We start from the raw sequence: 23316 nt of genomic DNA, 5'->3' as shown, positions 1-23316 counted from the left end.
TATACTATGACTTTTTTTGACTTTTTTGCCTACTATTAGCTATGACTTTTTGTTGGACTTTTTTTGCCTTACTATACTATGACTTTTTTTGACATCACTATACTATGGAACTTTGTTGACTTTTTGCCTTACTATTACTATGACTTTTTTGACTTTTTATGCCTTACTATACTAGAACTTATTTTCCCATACTATAAACTATGACTTTTTTATGCCTTACATATAGACTATGACTTTTTTTTTGACTTTTTCTGCCTTACTATACTATGACTTTTTTTTAACTTTTTTTTGCCTTACTATACTTATGATTTTTGACTTTTTTTTGCCATACTAATACTATGACTTTTTTTGACTTTTTTGCCTTACTATACTATGAATTTTTTTCACTTTTTTTTTGCCTTTTTTAAACTTACTATGACTTTGTTTTTTGCCGTTACTATACTATGACTTCTGCTTTTGACTTTTTTTTTTACTATTTTTTTGCCTTACTATACTAAATTGACTTTTTTTTTTATTATTTTTTTTTGCCTTACTATACTATGACTTTTTTGCCTTACTCAACTAGACTTGATTTTTTTTACTTTTTGCCTTAACCTATACTATGACTTTTTTTTGCCTTACTATTACTATGACTTTTTTTTTAACTTTTTTTGCTCTTTACTTAATACTGACCTTTTTTGCCTTACTATACTATGACTTTTTTTTTACTTTTTTGCCTCAATATCTATGACTTTTGACTTTTTTGCCTTACTTATACTATGACTTTTTTGACTTACTGTACTGACTTTATTTTTTACTTTTTGCCATACTATACTATGTTTTAATGAATTTTTATGCCTTTTAAGCAGCAAATTTTTCTGAAATTTTTGACGCCTTACTTCCACAATGTTTTTATGACTGAGTATATAATTTTTTTTGCACCACTGAAATTACCACTCTTTGACACACTTGTAGCTCAGTTTTTTATTAGTTGTATATAATGTATATACAGTATATATTGTCATTTCAGTACCATTTAACAGCATTAAAATATATTTCCATTGTTACTTCATACAATTCAGTGCTGTCTCATTTAAAAACACAGATGTGACTGTTAGTGACACAATAATTCTTTCTTAATCATACAAAATAAACAAAATTCTTCCACCTCCTCATTCATTTCATATGTACAGAGCCTTCATGCAGGCATCCCAACATTACAACTTTACAGGTGCAGCTTTTGACCCCGCCCACATCAGGTGAAATCAGAGTAAGACATCACATGAGCTGGTTACAGTGAGTACGTTCACATGCACCAACGTATCCAAGATAGTTTTCATCTGATGGTATTCTCACAATGTTCATAAAGAACATTAGTTTTCTTATTCTGTGCAGATACATCTGACAACAACCACACAAGAAACAGGTTAGTGATCAAATTTCTCCCAATTTTTTCTCCATACCTGTGAACCTTTGTGAATTCAAAATTACTATTTCCTCAAAATATTTAAAATCTCCAATTTTTTTAACATTGGCCCTATTAGTCCATCATATATAAAATTAACCAGGAAGCAGTATTTTGTAGTGTTTCCAACTTGTCACTTTCTCTCTCCTGGAAACAGACACTTTCATGAGATATATATCAGGTTGTTTTTTTGTTTTTTTTATCTTCTGGCACTTCTCAAGGGAGATTTTCCAAAGGCAGTAATTCACCAAACAAATATCCTTGTATTTATATATTTCTAATCCACTTTAAATTATATTTGTCATCTGAATTTCTGATTTCAAGTGCTGATGTTCCACTTAGTGTAGGAAGATGCTGCTCTACTGTGTAGTCAACTATTTTGACTTACAGAAGTTAGTTCAGGTCGGTCTCAGTCAGCACATGTAATGGTGTTGACACCCTCAGGATACTCGTGGTGCATGTGAACATACAGGTCCATGAAGATTCGTCCCACATGTTGGTTTGTGACCCTTACAGGTCGTCTGCTCGCGGCCAGGCGAGTTTACAGTCTGTGGTTTTGGTCCCGGTGGTTCACACTGTGGACGGTTTCATCAGCGCCTGCTCCCCGAACAGCTGCTTAAAGTGGACCACATGCTCCTCACAGTGCTCTCCTGGACACACACACACACACACACACATATATATATAAAAAGACATACAGTACTTTATATTATTATAAATTGTGTGTGTGTGTGTGTGTGTGTGTTCTCACCAGGATTAAAGCCAGGGCTTCCTCTCAGCCGTTGGTTTCTCTGCTGGAACGACCTGAACACGGTGTAGAACAACATCTGGTCTCCGGTTTGCCGCGCTGCGTCCAGAAACTTCCTCGCCGACACGTTGTCATGTCCGCCTGCCCGGAGGGAAGCGGTTTAATTCACTTTGACCTCTGAAGTTCGGCTGAAGTGAATATGAAGCTTTGCACTAAAACATTTATAATTCTGGGAGATTAGTGTAAATCAGACTGGTGAATCCTGATGTGAGCTTGAATGTTTACAGGAAATGACGACTGGATTAAATATGGACAGGAGGAATAATTACAGTGACCATATATCTCATGTCAATATAGTATTATAATAACGTTAGTTTGTCTTTTTATACAAGAGCCAAACCTTAGTGCATCTGATAAATTAACACTTAAATTACAAAGCAGCAATTTAATCAAGACAATTAAATAACTTGTGATTCTTCTTCAACACTGACAATAATTCACAGTTCGACTGCAGGTTTGTTGCACTTTTGTCTTGCTTTCATTTTTTCCTGGCAGATGAATCAACGCACCGACACTGCGGATGAATCTGAGCGCGCCCAGAACCTGCTGCTTGGACAACAGAACCTCAACGATCTCGTCATTGGCCGTGGACAGACGCTGAAAACACACAAACAAAAGATGAATTGAAATTACAATAATCTATTTTGTTTATTTGGCGCCACAATCTGCAATCTGTGTTCTTATGTTTGATACCTTCAGCATGTCCAGTGACAGCTGATGTGCAGGAGGGTATGTACTCTCCAGAGACAGAAGCAAACACGCCTGAAACCAAGGAAACTGAAGACAATTAAAACATAACGAGCAACAGAAGGAACCACATGTAAATACAGTTGAGTGTGAGGAGTTACACATCTTGGACTGGCATCAGATTTATGTCCCAACAGTTCAATGGTATTATGGAAACCAGACAGTTCAACAGTAATGTTAAGTTAGCTGTTGACAGGTTCTCATTTGTTATGATGGAGTCTAATGTCACGTGAGACTCACATTAGATCATTCAGACTAGAGTTCATACTCGACACTGGGTTGGGACGAGTTTCATGACTTCTTATACTCAATAATAATAATCAATAATCAAAAGTAATGTAATTAAGTATTCTAATTTTAATATAGTTTGAGCAGGATTTGGTTTCAGATTCTTAAATGTGAAAATCAGCTGGTTTTCTTTTCATTGTATTTTTCATTTTATTTTTTCATGTATATTTTGACATTTTATAAGCTAATATAAAGGGGTTCCACAGCATTTTAGTATTCCACTTCAATAAAGACTTGGCGTCTCTAATAAAGGTCAAAAAAGAGTGAATCCTACATTTCCCATCATGAATCTCAACTATAACTTCAAGCCTATCAACATAATCCTGAAGATGTTCATAGACCCAGTAATTCTCTGTAAACCCAGCGGACTGCTCCTTTAAGCTGAGTGAACTGAGCCTCATTAAAAAGGCTTCAGATCCGTTCACTGTGTTTGAACTCACCAGCGGTTTGGAGTCGCTGAGGACGTGATACTGCAGGAACTGATGCAGCATGTAGAAGAGGTTGTGTTGCACCAGCGTTTTGATCACCAGCTCATACAGGTAATGCTAAAAGAAAACATACACAAAACAAAATGTAAAGTTTGTTCAGATTGAAGCAGGAAAGATTTTAAATAACTAAGATAAGGATTAATAAATTAAATATTTTTCTCTTGATCACAGTTTAAAACAAAATGAACACTTAAAAAAACACTATACAACATATAAATACACATAATTATAATCAGCATTTTAACATCAGAGATGAAGGTGACCAGAGAGGCGTCACTCTGCTCGGTTTTACCTGCACGGTGATCTGGAACTGGTTCAGAGAGCGGATGTACTCCATCAGCACCGCGATGATGAACTTATGTGACACCCCCTGCAGAATTATTATTTCACACATTCTCTTTAAAAACAGATTGAAACTAATTTACACCTGGATATTTGAAATTCTTGCTTTTCCTGCTGCAACTGCACATTTCATCTTTTTAGTATCTGATATTTAATTAAATTTAAATCATTTAAATCTGAAGAAAATCTAAGAAATAATTCAACACCAATAAAACTTTGTTGGCTTTTTTATCCCTTAAGAAAAATAAATACAGAATCTTTTTACATCAAATTACATCTCACAAATGTTGCTTAATAAATTCTGCTTGTTAGAAACTTTGTGTGTCTGAGGAGATTTTAGAAAAGAGGTTTCAAACACCAGATAATCCTTTATATCCACTAACTCACGAGTGTGTATTAGTTGTGTAAAGTGTGTGTGTTTGTTCACGTACCTTCCTCTCTGTGAAAGATGACAGGACGTGTGTGTACATGTCTGATTGGTCGATGACGGCCTGAGTTCTGACCGGACGTTTCTGAGCTGCGCTGCCTCGACTCGGACCGGACTCCATCGCCTGCAAAACGAAACACAGCGGTTTGACATGAACTAACCGAGTGTGTTTTTTAAAGATCTTTGTGTTTTTTTACTGAGCAGCCGTCTCTCACCACAGTGTAGCTCTGCTCCGCCTCCAGGTATTCCTTGTACACCTGGTTGAGTTTGTCAAAGACGGTCGCGACGACAGGAAGACTTCCCTTCTCGCCGCCCTCCAGGACTGAGCAAAGAAAAACTTCAGCTCAACAGAAACAAAACCAAACATCTGCACAAACACTCTTCAAACTTTTATGTTTTCTCTGACATTTTGTCACTTTCAGAAAATGAATCAGCCAGAATATTGATCATTGATGAATCATTTGTATTTTTTAAAGCAGAAATAACTTTCAAGTTACTGGATCCATGTGTGAAGATTTTCAGTTTTCTTTGTTTATGATTTTAAATTTAAGGTTGCTTTGAACAAAACAAACAACTTGAAGATCTCACTTTGTGTTCTTGGAAATTTCTGATATTTTATGTTTTATTTAAACCAAATCTTTGATTAATTAATTAATTAAGCAAATACTCAGCAGATTGTTTGACTCGTTAGTAGGACTGGGTGTTACAATCCCACAACAGTTACTGGGGATGCTGTTAGCAGCCACAGCTAGCTGTTGCTACCAGTACGACACGTCTTTAGTTGTTTACCTCGACGTCACTTTGACAACAAATCTTTCCTCATGTACTGGATTTATTTCCTTCATTTATTTATATTTATTATTATTTTAACACTTTATTCATTCTATTTACTGTTTCATGTCCCAGTTCCACAATGTAACTGTAAAATACATCTTCACATGTAATGACATTAAATCTCTTTCGTCCGACTCGTCCCGGAGGTTTCACAGTTCAACATCTTTTCTTTGGACGTTTTCAGTCTAACAACAGATAAAGAGACAGACACGTACTCTGAGAGCAGACAGACAGGATGACCATCTTGCAGTCTCTCCGTCGTAACAGGAAGTCCATCAGTTTGCCTTTGTCCTGCAGCAGGTTCACAGTTGGAGGCAGCTTCACCTGCAGGTACCACAGGTAACCTGACAGACACACACTGAGATATCAGCTCCAAACTGGGATGAATTATTAAATTAAATACCAGGACTGAGGAAAAAGTACAAACTCTGACAGAGCGGCTTGTTGTTGTTTGTTTGTTTTGTGTGTGTGTGTGTGTTTTCCACACCTTCACTGGCACTGATGATGATGTCAGGTTGGAAGACGCTCCAGGAGGAGGAGTCTGGAGTGATGGTCAAGGTCAACACACGGAGTCGACACAGTGAAAACCAGAAAACACAACTTGTGTTGGACGTAAAGGATACAGAGCTGACAGGGGACGGGAGGCTGAGAGGGGACGACAGCTGGTCCTGCAGAGAGACATGAGACAGAAGAGACACTCAGAGTCAAGACAAGCTACAAACTCTAAAGTGTGTGTGTGTGTGTGTGTGTGTGTGTGTGTACCTGACAGTGGGATCCTGTAGGGGTGAATGGAGCGGGCGGGTAGGACAGGCTGGTGTGTGTTGACGGCACAGTCCGGCTCTTTCAGCTTGATGTCGAAGATCAGAGACGTCTGAGACAAACACACACACAGAATAAATAACACACCTTCACACAACCACGCTGTTCAACACACACACAAACACACACTGACCTGGGAGCTCTGGTGATGAACCACCACCAGGTTGTCCACGATGTTCAGAGCAAACTTCCCCGTGGTGTTCAGCTTCAACACGTGACTCTTTTTACACGCACCCTCCCTGAACACACACACACACATACATACACACACACACACACACACACACACAGTAAATTTCTATTCAGTTTTCACTTCTGTTTCTATTGTTGAACACGGCCCACAGTCTAAACTAAACAACTAAAATTTCACTTCAACAAGTTATGTTTACATAAGCCAGTGTGTGTGTGTGTGTGTGTGTGTGTGTGTGTGTGTGTGTGTGTGTGTGTACCTTGGTAGGTGGTACAGCACCACCTCTGCACTCGGACTGTTTGCTGTTCTTGAATGATGCTTCAGATACATCACATACAGCTGACCGTAACTACAGGGGGGTGCAAACACATCGAATGAGTAACACAGGTTAGTCAAAGGTTAATGAAGGTTAAACCACCAGCAGATGGCTTACATTGTTGCCATGGCGATGTCTCTCTCCGACAGGCTGAGTTTGGCGGGTTTGGGGACGACCGGCAGCTCGATCTCAAACTTAGACATCTTGGACATGGTCCCATTCTGAAACAGGAAAATAAACACTGACCTTTGACCTTTGACCCCCAAAATCTAATCAGTTCAGTCCAGATGAACATTTTAACCAAATCTGAAGAAGTTCCTTTACGGCTTTACGGAGATATCGTGTCCAAGAGAATGAGACGGACAGACGGACAACCTGAAAACAATATGGCTGCCGCTCTGACTGTCGCCGGGCGGAGGAATAAAAATAAAAGCTACAAAGTTAAAAAATACAAATCTAAAATAATAAAGGCTCATAACGAGTCAGATGTGTCACTACAACAGGATTACACTTGAAAGTAAAACAAAATAAAATCAGTGTTTCAGACTCACCCTGAAGGCGAAGGGCTGCAGGATGTTTCCCTGCACGGTGGTGGACAGCAGGATGACGGCCGTCTCTGGACAGTACTGGTACCAGTTCACATTAATGCTCTGACTCTTCAGCAGCTTCAGACTGCGCTTGTCTGGAAACACCTGTGCACGCACACACACACACACACACACACACACACACACACACACACACACACAGGACTAAATGTCCAGAGTCGACCTTCGTCATGCATGTTCATGTGCGAGAACTGAAACTGAGTCAGACTACCTGATAAAACTCTATCCCCTGGTCGGTGATGAAGACGATCTCGTTCCAGTTGGTCCAACAGAAACCCAAAACATTTGCATTCTTCGTCTGCAGCAGAAAAAAAACAAACAAAAAAACACAAATACAGTTTAGTTACAAAACAACTCAGAAAAAAGTCACAGAGCTGCTGTGGCTTCAATTTTATTCATCTTCTTTTTCAGCTGATCTCTCCTCACAACTCACAGGGGAGAAAGTGTAACATACCTTGCATTCCTGGGTGAACTCTGTGTGCGGATAGTCGGGTATAAAGTTGATGAAATCCTACAAACAATACAGAATCAATAAGTCAATACCTCAGGAATCATTAGGTCTGGACAGGGTTTGTCCTTATATAATAAGACGAGAACAGAAGTAATTGAAGTAATCCATAATTAGTAAACCAACATTATTCCCACAGACATTTTCAAGTTTCATGAGGCTCCAGTTTAGCTGAGAAATCCTGCATCTTATGGACGTTTTCCTCTTAAATAAATCACGTTTAGTTCATTGAGGGAATCGAACACCCGACCCGACTGTTCGCGTTGTTCAGAACTCACCACAGACTTTGAGGTTCTCTGTACTGCCAAGATCTTATTTCCAATGGAGAACTTGATGCACTTCACTTCTCCTTTATCATCCATTCTGTGGAGGAACACATGGGTAATGTACATTATTACTGTCAGTGGTGGGAACTACAAGTTTGAGGTTCTTGTACTTAATTTAAGTATTTCTAATTTATGCTACTCCAATTACATTTTAGAGCCATGACTTTTTACTCCACTGCATTTATTTGGCAGCTTAAATTAACAGTTGCTTTTCAAGATTCAGATTTTACATAAGAAATCATGTGATAAGATTATAAAATACAGAAATATCTTTTATGATTGTGATTTTACTTAAATAAATGATCAGAGTAGTGGCCAACACCTTTGGATTTAGCTTTGCAAATGTTAAAGTACCTGAAGGCAACACTGCTCTTGTCATCTGGGCCTTTGACCACCACACCTGTGGCTCCCCCTGAACGCACCGCAAACACCTGCAGCCAGAAAGCAGGACATAAAATATCTAAAATTAATAACAACAAAACACCTCCACATTTCAAGAAAACTGAGCACTCTGTTGTAGCTGTGCTGCTCTCATTACAGATCACATTACAGACATGTGTAAGGAGAGGTCATGTGAATTTCAGTCTTATAGTCCGTGTTTTATCTTATTATATTTGAAATATGAAAATAAAAGGGCAAAAAACAGACTGTGTTTCATCAACTTGACCGGGAGGAATAAAACGTAGAAAATTAAAACTCTTGTAAAGTGTTGTCTTTACAATGACACCATGAACAAGTATGAGCTCCGAAGGGGTTTTAAAATGATAAAATAAATTAATCTTTAAAAATAAGCATTACAATACAAGCTGAAATTAGGACTTTTACTGTTAATACATTATTTAATGTAACATATAATGTCTACAATCCACATTTCTTTAAATTGAGAGTCTAAATATGGTTAAAAATATCAAGTAAATTATTTATTTTCTGTCACAGGTCTTCTGACCTATGACTTTATCTTAGATTATCGATTATTTTCTATTAATGACACAGCACGTGAAGCCAGCGCACTTCACAGGGAGAACATTAAAACTCATCTGATTAAATCTACAGACTTTTGTTGACATGCTTGAGACAGAATTTTCTTAAAACTAACAAACTGTCTGTTAGTTAGCTCACCACATTAGCCACATGCTAGCTAGCTCACCTGCTTGTTAGCCTCATCGAAGAAGACGTTGTTGACGCTGGAGGCGTGTTCAAACTGCACCGGGTTCTCACACAGCTCCAGGTAATGTTCCTCACTCATCCTCTCACACCTGGCCGCCACGTTTTCACAGCTTTATCCCAAGTTTGGTTCAGTTTACTTCAGTTTAGCTTCCTGTTAGCCGGGGCAGGGGAGCCGGAAGAGACGACGAGGCTTCCTGTTTCGTCCTTCAGAATAAAAGCGGAAACTTCTATTTATTAGATCTTTCGTCTTTTATGTTTTACAGATTTAATTGCTGTCGTTCGTATGTATTCTTAAATGTTGTAAAGTCTTTCTACCTTATCTAAAGTACTTCATTCATGTATTTGAGTTACCTGTAAATAATTACATGAATTTTATAAATGTGAATTATTTCCATTATTGTTTCTATGTTGTATTAACTCTTAGAATAACAACAATAATTTTATAATTATCCAAATCCTTTATTCATATTTATTTTTTTAAAACCTTCCTTTTTCACTCTGTTTTGTTTGTTTTAATCACTGTTTTCACAAAGACTGAAAAATGAAACATTTTACATGGTTAATAACATTTTTATTTTGAAGGATCTTGTAGGAAGACCCCTTTACAGATCATGTGATAGTCTGAAGATCATGTGCTCAGATTTAGCAGAAAATCAAATGAATCAGTTTCAGTTACTTTGTGCTAAAAACAATATTTAAATATTTTTGTTTTTACTTAAAGAAATCCAACAAACACTTTCCATTTTAATTTTTTAATGTCATCACTTTTCTGCACTTTTCATCAGAACATAACCACCACAAAACCAACACCAAGGGAGGCCAAAACTCTGTGCAGAGAAAAACCTCACACATTGAAAAACACACAATAATCTGCAACAGGTGACCGACCTCTCCCACGCCAGGTTTTCTGAGCTGAAGTCACACGATCAAAGAGCTACAGATCTTTGTCACTGCAAACATCAAAAACAGTCAGTCAATCTTTTACATTTAATGGCATGATGCTAGAATAACTAGTTTATTGTAATAAAATAAACTTAATTTCAAGAGTTACCAAAAGAAGAGAAGACCGAGTGCTTCTTTTACTTTGAGGAAAATAATGTTAAAGACTCACGTACATGTAGTTCCTGTCAAGAGTAAATCACATGAGTCACACATGTATTAAATACCATCAACCTTAGTTCCTCCCAGAAACACCGAGCGAGAGATGAAGACTGTGTGAAAGTGAAAAGGAAGAATAAAATAAGATTTATAATCTGGTTAAACTTGGTCAAATAATCCCCAATTTAAATTTTGCAACTTCAGGCTTTAAAATATTTAAGATCTTTTGGCTTTTGAGAGAAATAGAGAAATAAAGATAAAACTTTTATTTTCTTTAATGTGACGTATGGAAACAGCAGTGTTTTGAGTGTTGTGCTTAATCCTTCCTCTCGGTCGATGTGGTACAGATTATAAATGTTTTTAAGTATCTGGATTTATTATTAGTGTGTTGTGTTGCACCAACGTTTGTTGTAATGGGAATATGACTCCCTGCCTCAGAGTAAATATGAAACCGAATGGGGAAATAGACAGAGCGAGAAGATGAAGATGAAGACGAAGACGAAGATTCATAATGAAACTGAATTAGTGATTTTCTTTTAGGCCTAAAAAAGCAGCATCTGTATTTTGTTTTTACTATTGATATTTAACCAATTCATGCTTTTGGTATTTAGATCTATTTTAGATTATTTCACTTAAAACAAAAAAATATCATGTTACATTAGTTTCACCTGTTTCTGGTGTCTTTCTCCTGAAGTTCACATACGATATCTGCTCCTTCCTACGCCTCCCTGAAGCTACAGCCAAATATTCAAACCCAGGATATAATTCTTTCACCATTACTGTAAAAGATGTACACGTTTAGGTTTTTTTATTTTTTGCACATTTTCGACATATTTTTCCCAAAATTCGTGACACCTTTGGGTCCCTCCACTAGAATTTAAAGTAAATCTCGAGGGTTTGAACGGAGCTCAGCAGCGGCTCCAGCTGGTGGACGAGGTCCTGTGTGGAAATCTTTATGTATCTTTATGATTCTTACAAACACACACACTGTAATCAATCTCAGCTTGAGCCACAGCAGCAGGAGATATGAGATGTGGTCTCAGCTTCAGAAAACCCAGCTGGAGCCTCTCAGCGGCTCGGACGCTCCGGCTTCAACATCCAACTGGGTGAAATCATTCCTCCTGCAGCCAGGAGGAGGCGCTCCGTCGGGTGTGTGGGGTTAGTGGGTGGTGGTGGGAGGCGTTGGAGGGTGGGGGGGTGGGGGGGACGAGGTGCCAGGTCCTCCTCCTCCGTTCATCTCCTCCTTACAGCGTTTTCAACACGGCGGGATCGTGAAGAGAGAGCGAGCCGGGCGAGCGTTAGTCATCAGCGTCGGGTTTTAAAGGAGGACCGCCGTCCTCGGAGGAGAGGGGGAACGTTTTCTTCCCTCGCCTCTGAACGTGATCCTCGTTCCTCTTCTCCAACGCCACAATCTGCCGGAGAGAGGAGAGAGAGCTCGTTTAACCCGGAGTTAAATAAAAAGATATTACATATTAATTAATCAGATCATGTCGTTAATGCAGAATGTGAATTATTTTGCCTTTGTTTTGGTTTCTTACTTATTTATTCTTTACTATCTTATTGAGGTTGTGAGGCCTGATATTATAACGTCATGTGTTAAAAGTGTGTTTTGTCATGTCTTGACTGTGAGCTTCCTGAGGACGTTCACCTGCTGCGCTGCTTTTTATTTTCATACAGAAAACACATGAATCAACATTAAAAACATTAAATTTGACAAAAGTGAATAAAAAGACAAAATGAACAAGAAGATTTAATGAGTCTATAAAAGCTGTGCCAGGAGTTTTAGTGTGTCGTCTTTGTTACCTCGGCGACAAATTCAGCCTCTTCTTCTGCGCCTACAGGGATGTTCAGTCCGGTCACGGCGTTGAAAAGGTCGTACACACTCATCGCCTCGCTCACTCCTCTCTTCTGGAAAAACTGGAGCACAAACACAAACAGATATTGATTATTGCTTTTATTCTCTACAAACAGCAAAGAGCTAAAACTAAGTAACTCCCGGTATTAATTGATTTCTATATGGATAAATATACGTTTACACTTGTGGCAGCAGTGAACAAACCTGCTTCACTGAAAGATGCAGTTCATTTAATCAGTAATTTAATCTGTTTGCACCTTTTCTACTGATAATTAACGATTTCTATCTCAGTAGAAACATAAATAACAACAAACACTTAGAAACAACAAATCCATAAAAAGGACATTGTGTTGCTGGATATTAACTGATTAAATATGTTTCTCTGAGTTTAAATGACATTTATATTCTCTGTGAAATGAACTAACTCTAACTGAAACAAAATTCAAAATCTACTTTCTCAAAATGTGAAAAATAAACAAATATCTTCGTCCACAGTTGAAGCTGAACCACAGAACCAGACTACGACAACTACGTCACAACAACTAGAGATAGCACATGAAGAAGAAACTAGGCGTTACCGTGGAAACGTTCCTGCAGTCTCTGAAGAGGAACTCCAGGCCGTGAGGATGGGTGGGCTCGACGGACTGACTGACGTCTATCAGCCACACCTGCGACAGACACAAACAGAACGGAGAGAACTGTGGACTTCACATGATTCAACATGAGAACTGAAGAGAGAGGGCGAAGTAAAAGACCAATGAAAGAGGACGTTTATAAAGATGGAAGGGAGGAAGAGATGAGGAGAAGAAGGAAAGACGTACAGTCACCGTCTCACCTGTGGGAGACTTTGTTGGAGCTACTTCAGGTGTGTTTGGTCTGTAAAGGACAGATTATATATTTTCTAAAAGCTTCAACTCTCCTGATTCAGTCTTTATTCTCCTTGTTTATCTCTTCTACTGGTTCTGACTCTGTGGGTGTAAAATGTTTCCTTCAGAGGAGATCAGCGTTGTGACTGTGTTTATTTTCAGGCTTGTGTCTGGTGACAGGTTAACTGTTGTTAAGTTAATACCAATAAATGATACAAAGGAGCTCAATGTGAAGTAGAATCTATAAATAATATTGATAAATAAACACATTCTGCTCATTAATGTTCTCGATCCAGGTCTGAGTCGAGGGTGTGAGGACGGAGGATTCTGTGAGACTGTGAAGCTGCTTTAGGAAAATATTTCATACAGAATAAAACTGATTTGACTTGTTCTTGTTCTGCTGCAGTTCTGCTTTATTAGTCTGTAATAAGGGAAGGAAGAAGAGGGGAGGAAGCTGACAGAGGTGGGAAACAAGAATAAGAGAGAAAGGGAAGGAGAGAAGGATGGAGAGAGTGAGAGCAGGAGGCAAGTTCACAAAGATAAAAAGGACAGAGGAAACAATGAACGAAAGAAGAGGAAGAGTTAAAGAAAAACTGTCTCACCTTCCCTTCGTGCCACAGCATGTTGTATTCACTGAGATCAGCATGGACCAGGTTACACTCCTGAAACAGCTGCTGCATCATCTGCAGAGAAAAGCAAAGAGTTAGAGAACATATTAAAACTAATGATATTAATAATGATAATAAGTCATTTAACACTTGAACTGTTATCTCTGCTGTTTACGAGCATTTGTTGACAAAATAAAGAAATAATGAATAACAGCTGTTGTTGCTGTCAGTGCACGTACATGTAGGACCTGGTAGTAGGCGTTCTTCATGTCCTCGGAGCCCAACTTGGCGTCTTTGAGTTTGGGAGCGGGAACGTGGTCTTTACCGATGAACGACATCACCAGGATGTGTTTCTTCAACAGCACCACCTCCGGACAGGGGATCTCCGCCTTCTTCATCCTGGACACAGAAACGTTTTTTTATTTTACCACAAACGCCACGTTAGTTTCCATGAGCTGTAAAACCACGCTGCTTCAGCATCAGGTTACAAACAGACAAGAGGCTTGTTTGTGGACGAGGTGGCACCTGAGTGCTCCGACGTCACCGTGTTGGTTACCTGGTCAGGTTGTGCATCTCCTTCTCGGCCCACAGCCTGATGATTTTGCGCGGGTTCAGTTTGCTGAATCTGTCTATGAAGCGATAGTCGTCTTTGATGTAGCGGTCTCTGTTCTTGAACTCGTTGAGCGTCGTCTTGAACACCTTCAGCACCACCTCGTCCGGGACCGGCTGCTCCTCCAGGCTGAAACACAGACAGGTTTCCACGTGTTGTTTGTGTGTTTGTTTCCCTCTCAGAGTTTCTGCAGGTTCACAGAGTTTAACTTACTAACACAACAGGAAACTTTTCAAGACTTTCCACTTTCACCTGCAGAAACCTTGTACAGGTGTTTGCTCATCTGAGCGCCTCCTCCCATCCCTCTCTTCCTCCCTCTCTCTACTCACCTCCCTCCGTCAGCGTGGAAGACGACGGACTCTTTCCCGGTGCTGATGCAGCCGTTGATGTGTTCCAGCACGCCGGCGTTCACCATCTTATACATCAGCAGGCGAGTGCGAGGGTCCACTGCTTGTTCCTGAGGAGAGAGGAGTGTTTTATTATTATCATTCCCGATCTGAGTGTTTGATCGTCGTGTTGGTCTGAATATATGATTATATGATTATACTGAATATACGCACGGCGGTGGAGTGCTCCTTCTTCTCGTGCAGCCTGGAGCTGCGTCTCTGCTCGCTGTAGCAGTGCTGCTTCAGAGAGTTGAACACCTGGTTGGACAACTTCAGGTCCATCCCCAGACCGTCACCCACGTGGACCTCAGGAGCAAACTGCAGGAGAGGGTGTAAAAACAAGAAGACACCTGAATGTGTGTATGTTTTCTACATATACAGAAGCAAAAAGTGTGATGTCAATTTAAATTAAAAAAGAAGTTTCAGGCCTTTTAATGGAGGAACAACAGTAAACATAAGCAGTATATTAATGAATATAAACGTGAGTGTGAGACTGTCTTACATTGTCCATGCGAGCAGTGTTCTTACGTCCACACATCACCTCGTCGTGTTTGGTGGTGATGTTCTTTCCTTTCCCAGTGAAGCCTTTCCTGGGCGTGGTCTGAGGCTTTTCTGAGTGATCACACACACACACACACACACACACACACACACACACACACACACACACGCTGGGTTGCAGTTGCTGCCGGGTCAGTGATGATAGTGAAAGCACAGAGGGAGAAAACTCACACTTACCTGCTCTGTAGGGGTCGTGTCTCGTGTCCTGCCAGTCCACCTCGTCCTCCGAGCTGTCGCTGTCTTCATATGGATGGACCATCCTGTAGTTCTCAAAGGAGATGGACACTGGACACAAAACATTAAAACACAGTGTCACTAACTTTAACTCTTGTTTTAATCAGCTACAGTCTCTGTGTGTCTGTGTGTAACGGCTGTGTGTCCCAGACTGTTGCGTTTCTACCTTTGCTGTCTCCGTTGAACTTCTTCTCCTCGCGGCGGAGCTGATCGTCAAACTCGCGGTCGAACTGCATCTGCAACATCTGGGCGAGCATCAGGTCACTGGTCGTATCCGAAGTCTCGTCCGACAGCAACAGGTCTGATCCAGGCCTGAGAGAAAATATCATATATGACATGAATAATTAATCAGCTTCAGTTTAATGAAACATTTCAGACCGAAAACTGCAACAGCAGAAAGACTGTAACTACTTATTTTCATTATCGAATATATTATGATGATATCATGATATTTAATCGACTGTTTTGTCAATCCAACTGATCATTGGTCCAAATCCAAAGATAATGAGTTTACAGTGACATGACAGAAGATGATGAGCTGGAACCTGCGAATGTTTGGCAGAGATGCTTAAAAAAAAGGTTTAAAATCATTTTTCAGTTACAAAATCTTTTCATTGAAATAATCTTTCCTCTGTATGTCATATTTATTATTATTTTCTTGTCCTTTATTTGACTTTTACTTATAAAAGATAAAACTCAAATTCAATTTATTAGAGGTGATGAAGACACACACACACACACACACGCACACACACACACACACAGGTGAACTTACTCAGTGAGAGTAGGGAAGGTGTTGTTCTCCTCCTCCAGCTGTCTGGCCAGCTGTTCACTCATTACATCAGCCAGTGAGCAGGCCGGAGCTGCCGGGGTCACCGAACCCCACGGGCTCTGCAACACACACACACACACACACACACACACACACACACACACACACACACACACACACAGGGATTATTATCAAGATATATGTTCATGCACTGATCTCATTCTCCTGCTACTTTCCTGATACACGGCCGATGTGGAGTCCTGATCTCATACCTACGTGAAACTCATTAAAATCATCTTTTATGGAAGGTAACATGAAATAAAACAATGGATAAAGCTGAGACTTGGGACTTTAATGTAGTTTAATTACTTTATTTCAGATTGAATGTGCTGAAGCTCAGAGCCTGAAGAACAAGAAACTGTGAACGTACTGGATTTCAGTTCTTCATCTTGTAGCCCAAACTTTTGCACCTGCTACCCTAAAGTTTTATTTCTATCTGTTAAGTTCATTAAATAAAAAAGTTAAACAGCATTAACATCTGAAAAAGCTCATTGTTAATATCTGATTGCTGCAGGGGTTGGACTTCCTTCTTTTCGCCTTGTCAGAAAATGTAATTTCCACAAACTTTTTGGATCCAATTATAACCTGTGATGTTCACAGTGAAACTCGGTTGTAATTAAACCACTGACTCATTAACAAAAAAAAAAATGAGACAAGTTCAGACATGTCATGAGGTGAGTGCCTCCTCCAGGATCGTGACGTAAATTTAGGATCCGCCCACAATATTTGGGATATATTATTTATAATTACAATATGTACCTATTTATTTTCAAAAAATATGATTGTACGGACAAATTAAACATCAATATGATGGTAATTATATGTGGTAAAAACTAATATCTACTGTCTGTAAACTGACATTTTACCCTTTAAACTTAAAAATATACAAGTTGTTTTACAGTCGGAACAATAATTTCCTATTATATTATGTTTTAATAACGGTTTCCAGAGCATTAAAGACGTGTGTGGAAGCAGATTTAAGGCTGAGATGTTACAGAAATAGAAACAGTCTTCATTCAGTCATGGCCATATTGGATAACGGCTAGCATTAGCAGCTAACACAAGTTTCGTGGAGTTAAAGAAAATGAACAAGACACAACACAACAAGACACATAACCAAAGAGCTTCTTACCTTTGGTGTTTCTGTCGTGACTCCTGTTCGATCCATGATTGTGATAACAACTATTCGATTCTTTCTTCGAGGAGTGAATGGTGGCTAGCCGCTGAGCTAACGTTAGCACGATCCCAAGGGGGCAGATTTGGCGACGAAAAAGTGCTGAAAATGAGACAAATAACGAGGTCCAGCGACGTGACACGTCCAGGAAACCGTTTAATAAGATTCGGTGAATATAAAAAAGGCAATGTACAGGTCAGTAACAAAGGTTTTCTTTAATTAATCTAGATTTAATCTGAGGTAGCGCAGCTATCTTTTAGGAGCTTCCCTGCAGTGAACCTTGGCACAACAGGAAATACGTCACTGTACGCTTTCACAATAAAAGTATCCACGCTGGGTTTTTTTTTTAAAAGGTCTTTTATTGAGCTTCCCTGAAACACGTGACAGAAGCTGACAGATTAATTAATTATTTCGATCGAAAAAAATATTCTGATAATCAATTAATCATTTGAGTAATTTTTCTTGCAAGAAAATAAAACAACAATTAATTAATCGATTGAATTGACAGAAATCTGTCAACAATTTTCATAATCAGCTAATTATTCAAATAAATTATGAAGCATAAATTAAATAAAAGTGAGGTTCTAGCTTCTTCCAGAGGTTTTTCTGTTTTTGTCTGTTTCATATGATTGTAAACAAAACATTTCTTGGAAATCATGAAAGGCATTTTTCACAATTTCTGACATTTTAAGGGTTTATATTCTATATAATATAAATGTATTTATTTAAATATATGTAATATAATAATAATAATATAATATGTGACATAAATCAAGCATAAACACATTTATAATATATATAATAAATGTAAAAGAAAATACATTCAAGCACTGTGCTTAATAACAGCATTTATCTTGTATTTAGCCGACTTTATATACACATGCGTGTGCCCGTGTGCTCGCAACAGCCTGTGCGCGTACAACCTACAATCTGTCCAGGTTGGCTCGTGAACGCGCACGGCCGTGAGCTGCTGTCACAGAGGCAGGGGCGTCCAGGTGAGTAAAGTCCGTCACTCTTAAACAGGAATCAGACCGGAAACCGGTAGAATCTGGCTTCAAAATAAAACTATGGGCTAGAGTCGGCGTATTACATGTGTGTTTTAAAACTAGTCCTCATTAAATTTAGAAGTTTTATTTAAGAAATAAAACAATCAGTTATGGCTTAACAATTGAACAAATTAACAATTAACAAAGAGAATAATTGAGCATGAAAAAAATGGTTAATTCCACCCCTTTAATTATTCAAGAAACTTTACAGCACAGTTTTATACATAATGATAGGCTATAATAAATGTATATATGTATATACATATATAAGTAAATGTATATGTGTATAGATGTATATGCTGGTGTAGGTTTGCCCTGTTCCTTTTTATACATTTTCTATATAGCTTAATCAGCAAGATTAAAAACTGTATAAAAAGCTCTTATAAATAAAATCCTCCCTGTGCAAAATTAAACCTTGAGTGTATTTTCAATATTACCTATTGATAGGCAGGTTATCTCTGCCAATAGACATGTAAACATAACTTCCATCAATGTCAAATACAAATCTATAAAATACTAAATACTGTAAATAGATGTGTATACATACATAAACTATGTGTATATAAAGCAAGCTGTATTTATTCAGGCACTCTTGGCACTATTGTATTCATGTCTGGGTAACTTGGATTTTATTTTGAAGGTGCCAACAGGAAGCGGTGCTGTTAATTGTGAAACCTTGACAGTTTGGGAGCATCCTGACGTCTTCTCGGAGCACAAAGTGAAAACGCATCTCCTCCTCCTCCTCCTCCTCCTCACACGTTACGATGCCCACACGGATCCACAAGGACAGGCTTTAATCATCTCTGACGCCTTCAGGGACTTTTATTTTTTATTTTTTTCCTGCTCCTTTGATTTTTAATGTGGACGGGAATCTCTTTTGTCCGCGGGATACCGATGGCCACCACCGCCGCCACCGTCCTCAGCATCAGCATCACCTCCACCGAAGGGCCGTCGGGCCAGCCTGGACGGCCGGGATTCAACCAGCACACCTAGCAGGTCGCTCCACTGTGAGTATTCACATCCTCCCTCTATTCAAACACCGCGGAATAAAAACCAAACACACATGAAGGCTTGATCCCAGCTAGATGTGCTGACTTCTGGAGGATGCTCCTCAGTCTTTGCCTCCTCGTGAGGACATCAGATGAAACAGGGGTCACTTTGATCATCCATCTGACAGGAATCTGAGTCTTTAGCTCAATCTGAGAGGCTCTACGTCACACTTTAACCTTTTCTCTTCAATGTAATATCTCCATCCTGCATCGTCCGGGCTGCTCGCACTCTTTTATTCCTCCTTCATGTTTGATCTCAGGGGGAAGTAGTAAAATCCAGCCCTGTGGGACCTTTAAGTGTCTCTGCTTTTTCATTATGCTGTCTCAGTGGACGGACAGATTGGGCCACATCTGACACAATTAATGTGAACGGCAGATGGGGACGAGTTGGGGGCAGGGGGGGTGGGGGTGGGGGTGGGGGGCTGTAGTGGGTGGGTAAGGGGTCAACTGCTGGTCTGACCAACCCCCATAGAGATAAAAATAAAGAACATTACTTATCAGAGGCAGGGGACACAACAGGCATCAGAAGCAACAGCTGTGCAATAAATTAATAACGTCACAGGACAAACTATAATATAATACATTTATAATACTAATATATCAATAATGATTCATGTATAAACTATAATAAAAGGCACGTGTCGTTACAGAGAGTGTGCAGCATGTGAGCAGCTCTAAGGTTGAGCTAAATGCTAACATCATTAGCTCTGCAGGTATTTGGTCTTAAACTAAAGAAGTGGACGGTTTTAAACTGTGTCCTGGTGATGGCGCTAAATGAAAAGTCAGAGGGTCACGAGTTATTGCTGCTCGTCCTGAGGGGAACGTAAATGTCTGCGCAAAATTTCACAACTGGCCATCCAGTAGTTTGTGGTCGTTTTGTGTCTCTTTGTTAGTTTTGTGTCTTTTAAATCAAATTTTCGTTTTTCTGTCTCTTTGTGGTTGTTTTGAGTCAGTTGTCATTTTGTGTCTCCATTTGGAAGCTTTGTGCGTCTTTGTGGTTGTTTTGTGTCTCTTTGCTTTTGTCTTTTTGCCTCTTTGGGATTGTTCTGAGTCTTATTTATACTTTTAACTGAGCTCTATGATATATTTCAGACAGAGGTCCTGACCTCACGTCCTTATATTTCACTTTTTCCTCCCATTAAATATAGTTTCATTTCGTCTGTCCTCTCTTGTAGGTTGAGAAATCCCACGTCGGACCGAGTTGCCTTAACTGACCTCTGACCTCTGGCGGGGGGTCGTGACCACCAGGACTCGTTTGTATTCAAGCCTTCAGCTCTGGCCTCATCATGACGAAGCAGAGAGTCGACGACACCGACTGATGATCCTGAAACCAAAATCTGCCGCCGTCAAACAACCATGACCGAGCTCAGGAGGAGGAGGGAGCTGCCAGACGCTCAACGGGAAGACAATTAGGGCAAAAAGGATGTGAATTCTGTCTTTTCTTCATCAACCCACACATGACTGATATTTTCTGATCGCCTGAGACGGACTGAACATCTCGATCGATGACCAAAGTGCAGGGACTTCCAGCTTCTGAGCAGCCGACAATGTAGAAGAAGACAGCGGAGACGATTGTCCATTCAGTTTGTTTCTCTTGTTTCTCCAAACCATTGAAAAATAAACCCAGCAGTGACGGTGCCGTGAACTTTACAGCATCCATAAAGACGACCATGATTGTCTCTTACTGACACGACACCTGTAAACTGTTTGTCTTTTTGTAAACGTGACATCAAAGACGTCACAAACACAGACAGCAAATAAGATTGTGTCACAGGTAAAAAAAGGGCAAACACTCGTTTTTCTAACACAAACTAATGATTGAAACAACTGAGCCACTAAAGACTCAACAACTAAACTAAACTGATCATTTGGAACTACGTCTTCGAATTTCATACAACCACCTGGACACAAAAGGTGTTTAAAAAAAAAAAACAGACTCACCTGTTGATCCTGTCAACCGTCAGGTGGTACAGGTACATACATCACCATGACACACCTACACGCCGGCCTAAGCTCCGAGACGACGGAGAAAGCTCGTTTGGAGCTGAACGAAAACCCGGACACTCTGCACCAGGACATCCAGCAGGTATACAGCTACAGCACACACCTGTGTGAACACACCTGTCTGAACACACTGGACGTGAAGCAGGGATGTTGCAGTTCATTGTTGCCGTTTTAACCCGTTTTCTTTTGATTTCTTGTATAAAGCTCCTCCAGTGTAAAGGTCTGTGTCCATGTGTAGTGTGATTATAGATCAGCTCTAGCTTCTATATTAATACTGTGAAAGTATCAAAGCCTCAGTCCACAGAGAAATGCACACAGCCTGTATTCAGAAACTGAGCCTTAAAACCAGCCGTCAGGACTTCTGGAACTTTGTGATGTCACAACAAAGCAGTCACCAAGCCCCGCCCACCTGGACCCACCATCCAAACCTTGCAGGATTTGGTTTCTCTGAGTGTTTTTACCTGAAATCTGCTATATTTTTATTGGATCACTCAGAAAACAGTCAGCCAATCAGAAGAGAGGCTCAGAGCCTCCTCTCTTCTGATTGGCTCACTGACCTGTTGTTACTAGAGCTCCAGAGAGAAGCCTGAGAGAGGAGATGTAAAACTACACTGAGATGGTTTTTATATCTTCTGATGGATCAACACTTCAAATAAAACACAGAAGAAGAAGAAAATATGGAGCTTTAATGTTTATGTGGTTTGAGCTTTGCTTTATATTAGAAAATTAAATTCAAAAACTGATGAATGTCACACAGGACTGCAGATGAAGACAGAAGGAAAAGTTGGGTGGGTTCTTAAATTAACACAGTTTGATCCAACAGCCCGACAAGTTTCCAACTGAATCCTGCTTCATCATCACTCACTCACCTGACGTGTCTCACATATTACATCATGCACCTGCAGGTGTCAGGTGGAACACGACCTTCTCATCCACTGTGGCTCAGACTGAACCTCGTTTCCACGTCACTTCGGACAAAATGAAGATTTATAAATGTAAATGTGAGACGAGGCTCCGACTCACAGTCGTCTGAAGATGCAACAACATCTTTACTTTGAGCATCAGTCCAAACACTGATCAATTATTGTTTCGTGCTGTTGTCGGACGATTAATGAGCCATGAGATGAAACAGTTTTGTATCTCCCTGCTGTTCTCTCCTCTAAACATGAGCGTTCATTTCTCACGTCCCCGACCTGAATGACGTTCTTCTCTCTCATGTTTCTGAATCGAGGTGCGGGACATGATCGTGACGCGGCCTGACATCGGTTTCCTGCGGACGGACGACGACTTCATCCTCCGCTTCCTGAGAGCCAGGAAGTTCGACCAGGTGGAGACGTTCAGGCTGCTGGCCCAGTACTTCCAGTTCAGGCAGCAGAACCTCGACATGTTCCAGAGCTTCAAGGTCGGCGGCTCTGAGTCAATGTTGATGGCTGTGATGTTTGGGTGTCTGCAAACTTTTGGCCACGTAGTGTGTATTTAAGGTGAATCAAAGTGTGTGTGTGTGTGTGTTCAGGTGGATGACCCTGGTATTAAGCGAGCGCTGATGGACGGTTTCCCGGGCGTGTTGGAGACTCCAGATCAACATGGTCGAAAAATCCTGATCCTGTTCGCCTCCAACTGGGACCAGAGCAGGTAACACACACACACACACACACACACACACACACACACACACACACAC

General features: G+C 39.9%; 3 protein-coding genes across 3 annotated transcripts in view; 1 reads left to right on the top strand and 2 right to left on the bottom strand.

The window, feature by feature from the left end:
- Positions 1–959: 959 nt before the first annotated feature.
- Positions 960–9492, bottom strand: cunh18orf8 (chromosome unknown C18orf8 homolog). Its single transcript, XM_022766477.1, has 21 exons — positions 9293–9492; positions 8500–8576; positions 8098–8182; positions 7766–7822; positions 7523–7609; positions 7255–7395; positions 6821–6924; positions 6647–6736; positions 6331–6436; positions 6141–6249; positions 6002–6046; positions 5866–5919; positions 5594–5722; positions 4760–4866; positions 4549–4668; positions 4068–4145; positions 3728–3832; positions 2946–3014; positions 2762–2849; positions 2196–2333; positions 960–2094 (listed from the first exon to the last, which is right to left on the bottom strand). Exons 1-21 carry the CDS (start codon positions 9389–9391, stop codon positions 2015–2017), a joined length of 1968 nt encoding a protein of 655 aa, XP_022622198.1. The 5' UTR covers positions 9392–9492; the 3' UTR covers positions 960–2014.
- Positions 9493–11201: 1709 nt separating this feature from the next.
- On the bottom strand, positions 11202–17815 carry riok3 (RIO kinase 3). The gene is made up of 13 exons (XM_022766522.1): positions 17495–17815; positions 16306–16421; positions 15697–15842; positions 15474–15581; positions 15238–15347; positions 14910–15053; positions 14679–14806; positions 14296–14478; positions 13979–14138; positions 13734–13814; positions 12844–12933; positions 12214–12327; positions 11202–11822 (listed from the first exon to the last, which is right to left on the bottom strand). Exons 1-13 carry the CDS (start codon positions 17528–17530, stop codon positions 11709–11711), a joined length of 1530 nt encoding a protein of 509 aa, XP_022622243.1. The 5' UTR covers positions 17531–17815; the 3' UTR covers positions 11202–11708.
- Positions 17816–21618: 3803 nt separating this feature from the next.
- The window catches only part of LOC111237429 (clavesin-1-like), a 6828-nt gene continuing 5130 nt past the window's right edge, over positions 21619–23316 (top strand). The window contains exons 1-3 of the mRNA XM_022766520.1: positions 21619–21717; positions 22867–23037; positions 23149–23267. Coding sequence (XP_022622241.1) covers positions 21619–21717; positions 22867–23037; positions 23149–23267 — 389 coding nt within the window. The remainder of the gene's footprint in view (positions 21718–22866; positions 23038–23148; positions 23268–23316) is intronic.

Source organism: Seriola dumerili, unplaced genomic scaffold (assembly GCF_002260705.1).
Source record: "Seriola dumerili isolate Sdu_G_001 unplaced genomic scaffold, Sdu_1.0 BDQW01000859.1, whole genome shotgun sequence".
Lineage (NCBI taxonomy): Eukaryota > Metazoa > Chordata > Actinopteri > Carangiformes > Carangidae > Seriola > Seriola dumerili.
This window is presented reverse-complemented; position numbering and strand designations above follow the sequence as displayed.

Coding starts and splice junctions, on each gene's coding strand:
- riok3 (XM_022766522.1), bottom strand. CDS start 17,530: ATGGATCGAACAGGAGTCACGACAGAAACACCAAAG. Junction 15,582..15,696: donor GTTCAACGGAGACAGCAAAG/GTAGAAACGCAA, acceptor TTTTGTGTCCAG/TGTCCATCTCCTTTGAGAAC. Junction 14,479..14,678: donor TTCCACGCTGACGGAGGGAG/GTGAGTAGAGAG, acceptor TCTGTGTTTCAG/CCTGGAGGAGCAGCCGGTCC.
- cunh18orf8 (XM_022766477.1), bottom strand. CDS start 9,391: ATGAGTGAGGAACATTACCTGGAGCTGTGTGAGAACCCGGTGCAGTTT. Junction 6,737..6,820: donor GACATCGCCATGGCAACAAT/GTAAGCCATCTG, acceptor ACCCCCCTGTAG/TTACGGTCAGCTGTATGTGA. Junction 3,015..3,727: donor TCAGCGACTCCAAACCGCTG/GTGAGTTCAAAC, acceptor CCTTGGTTTCAG/GCGTGTTTGCTTCTGTCTCT.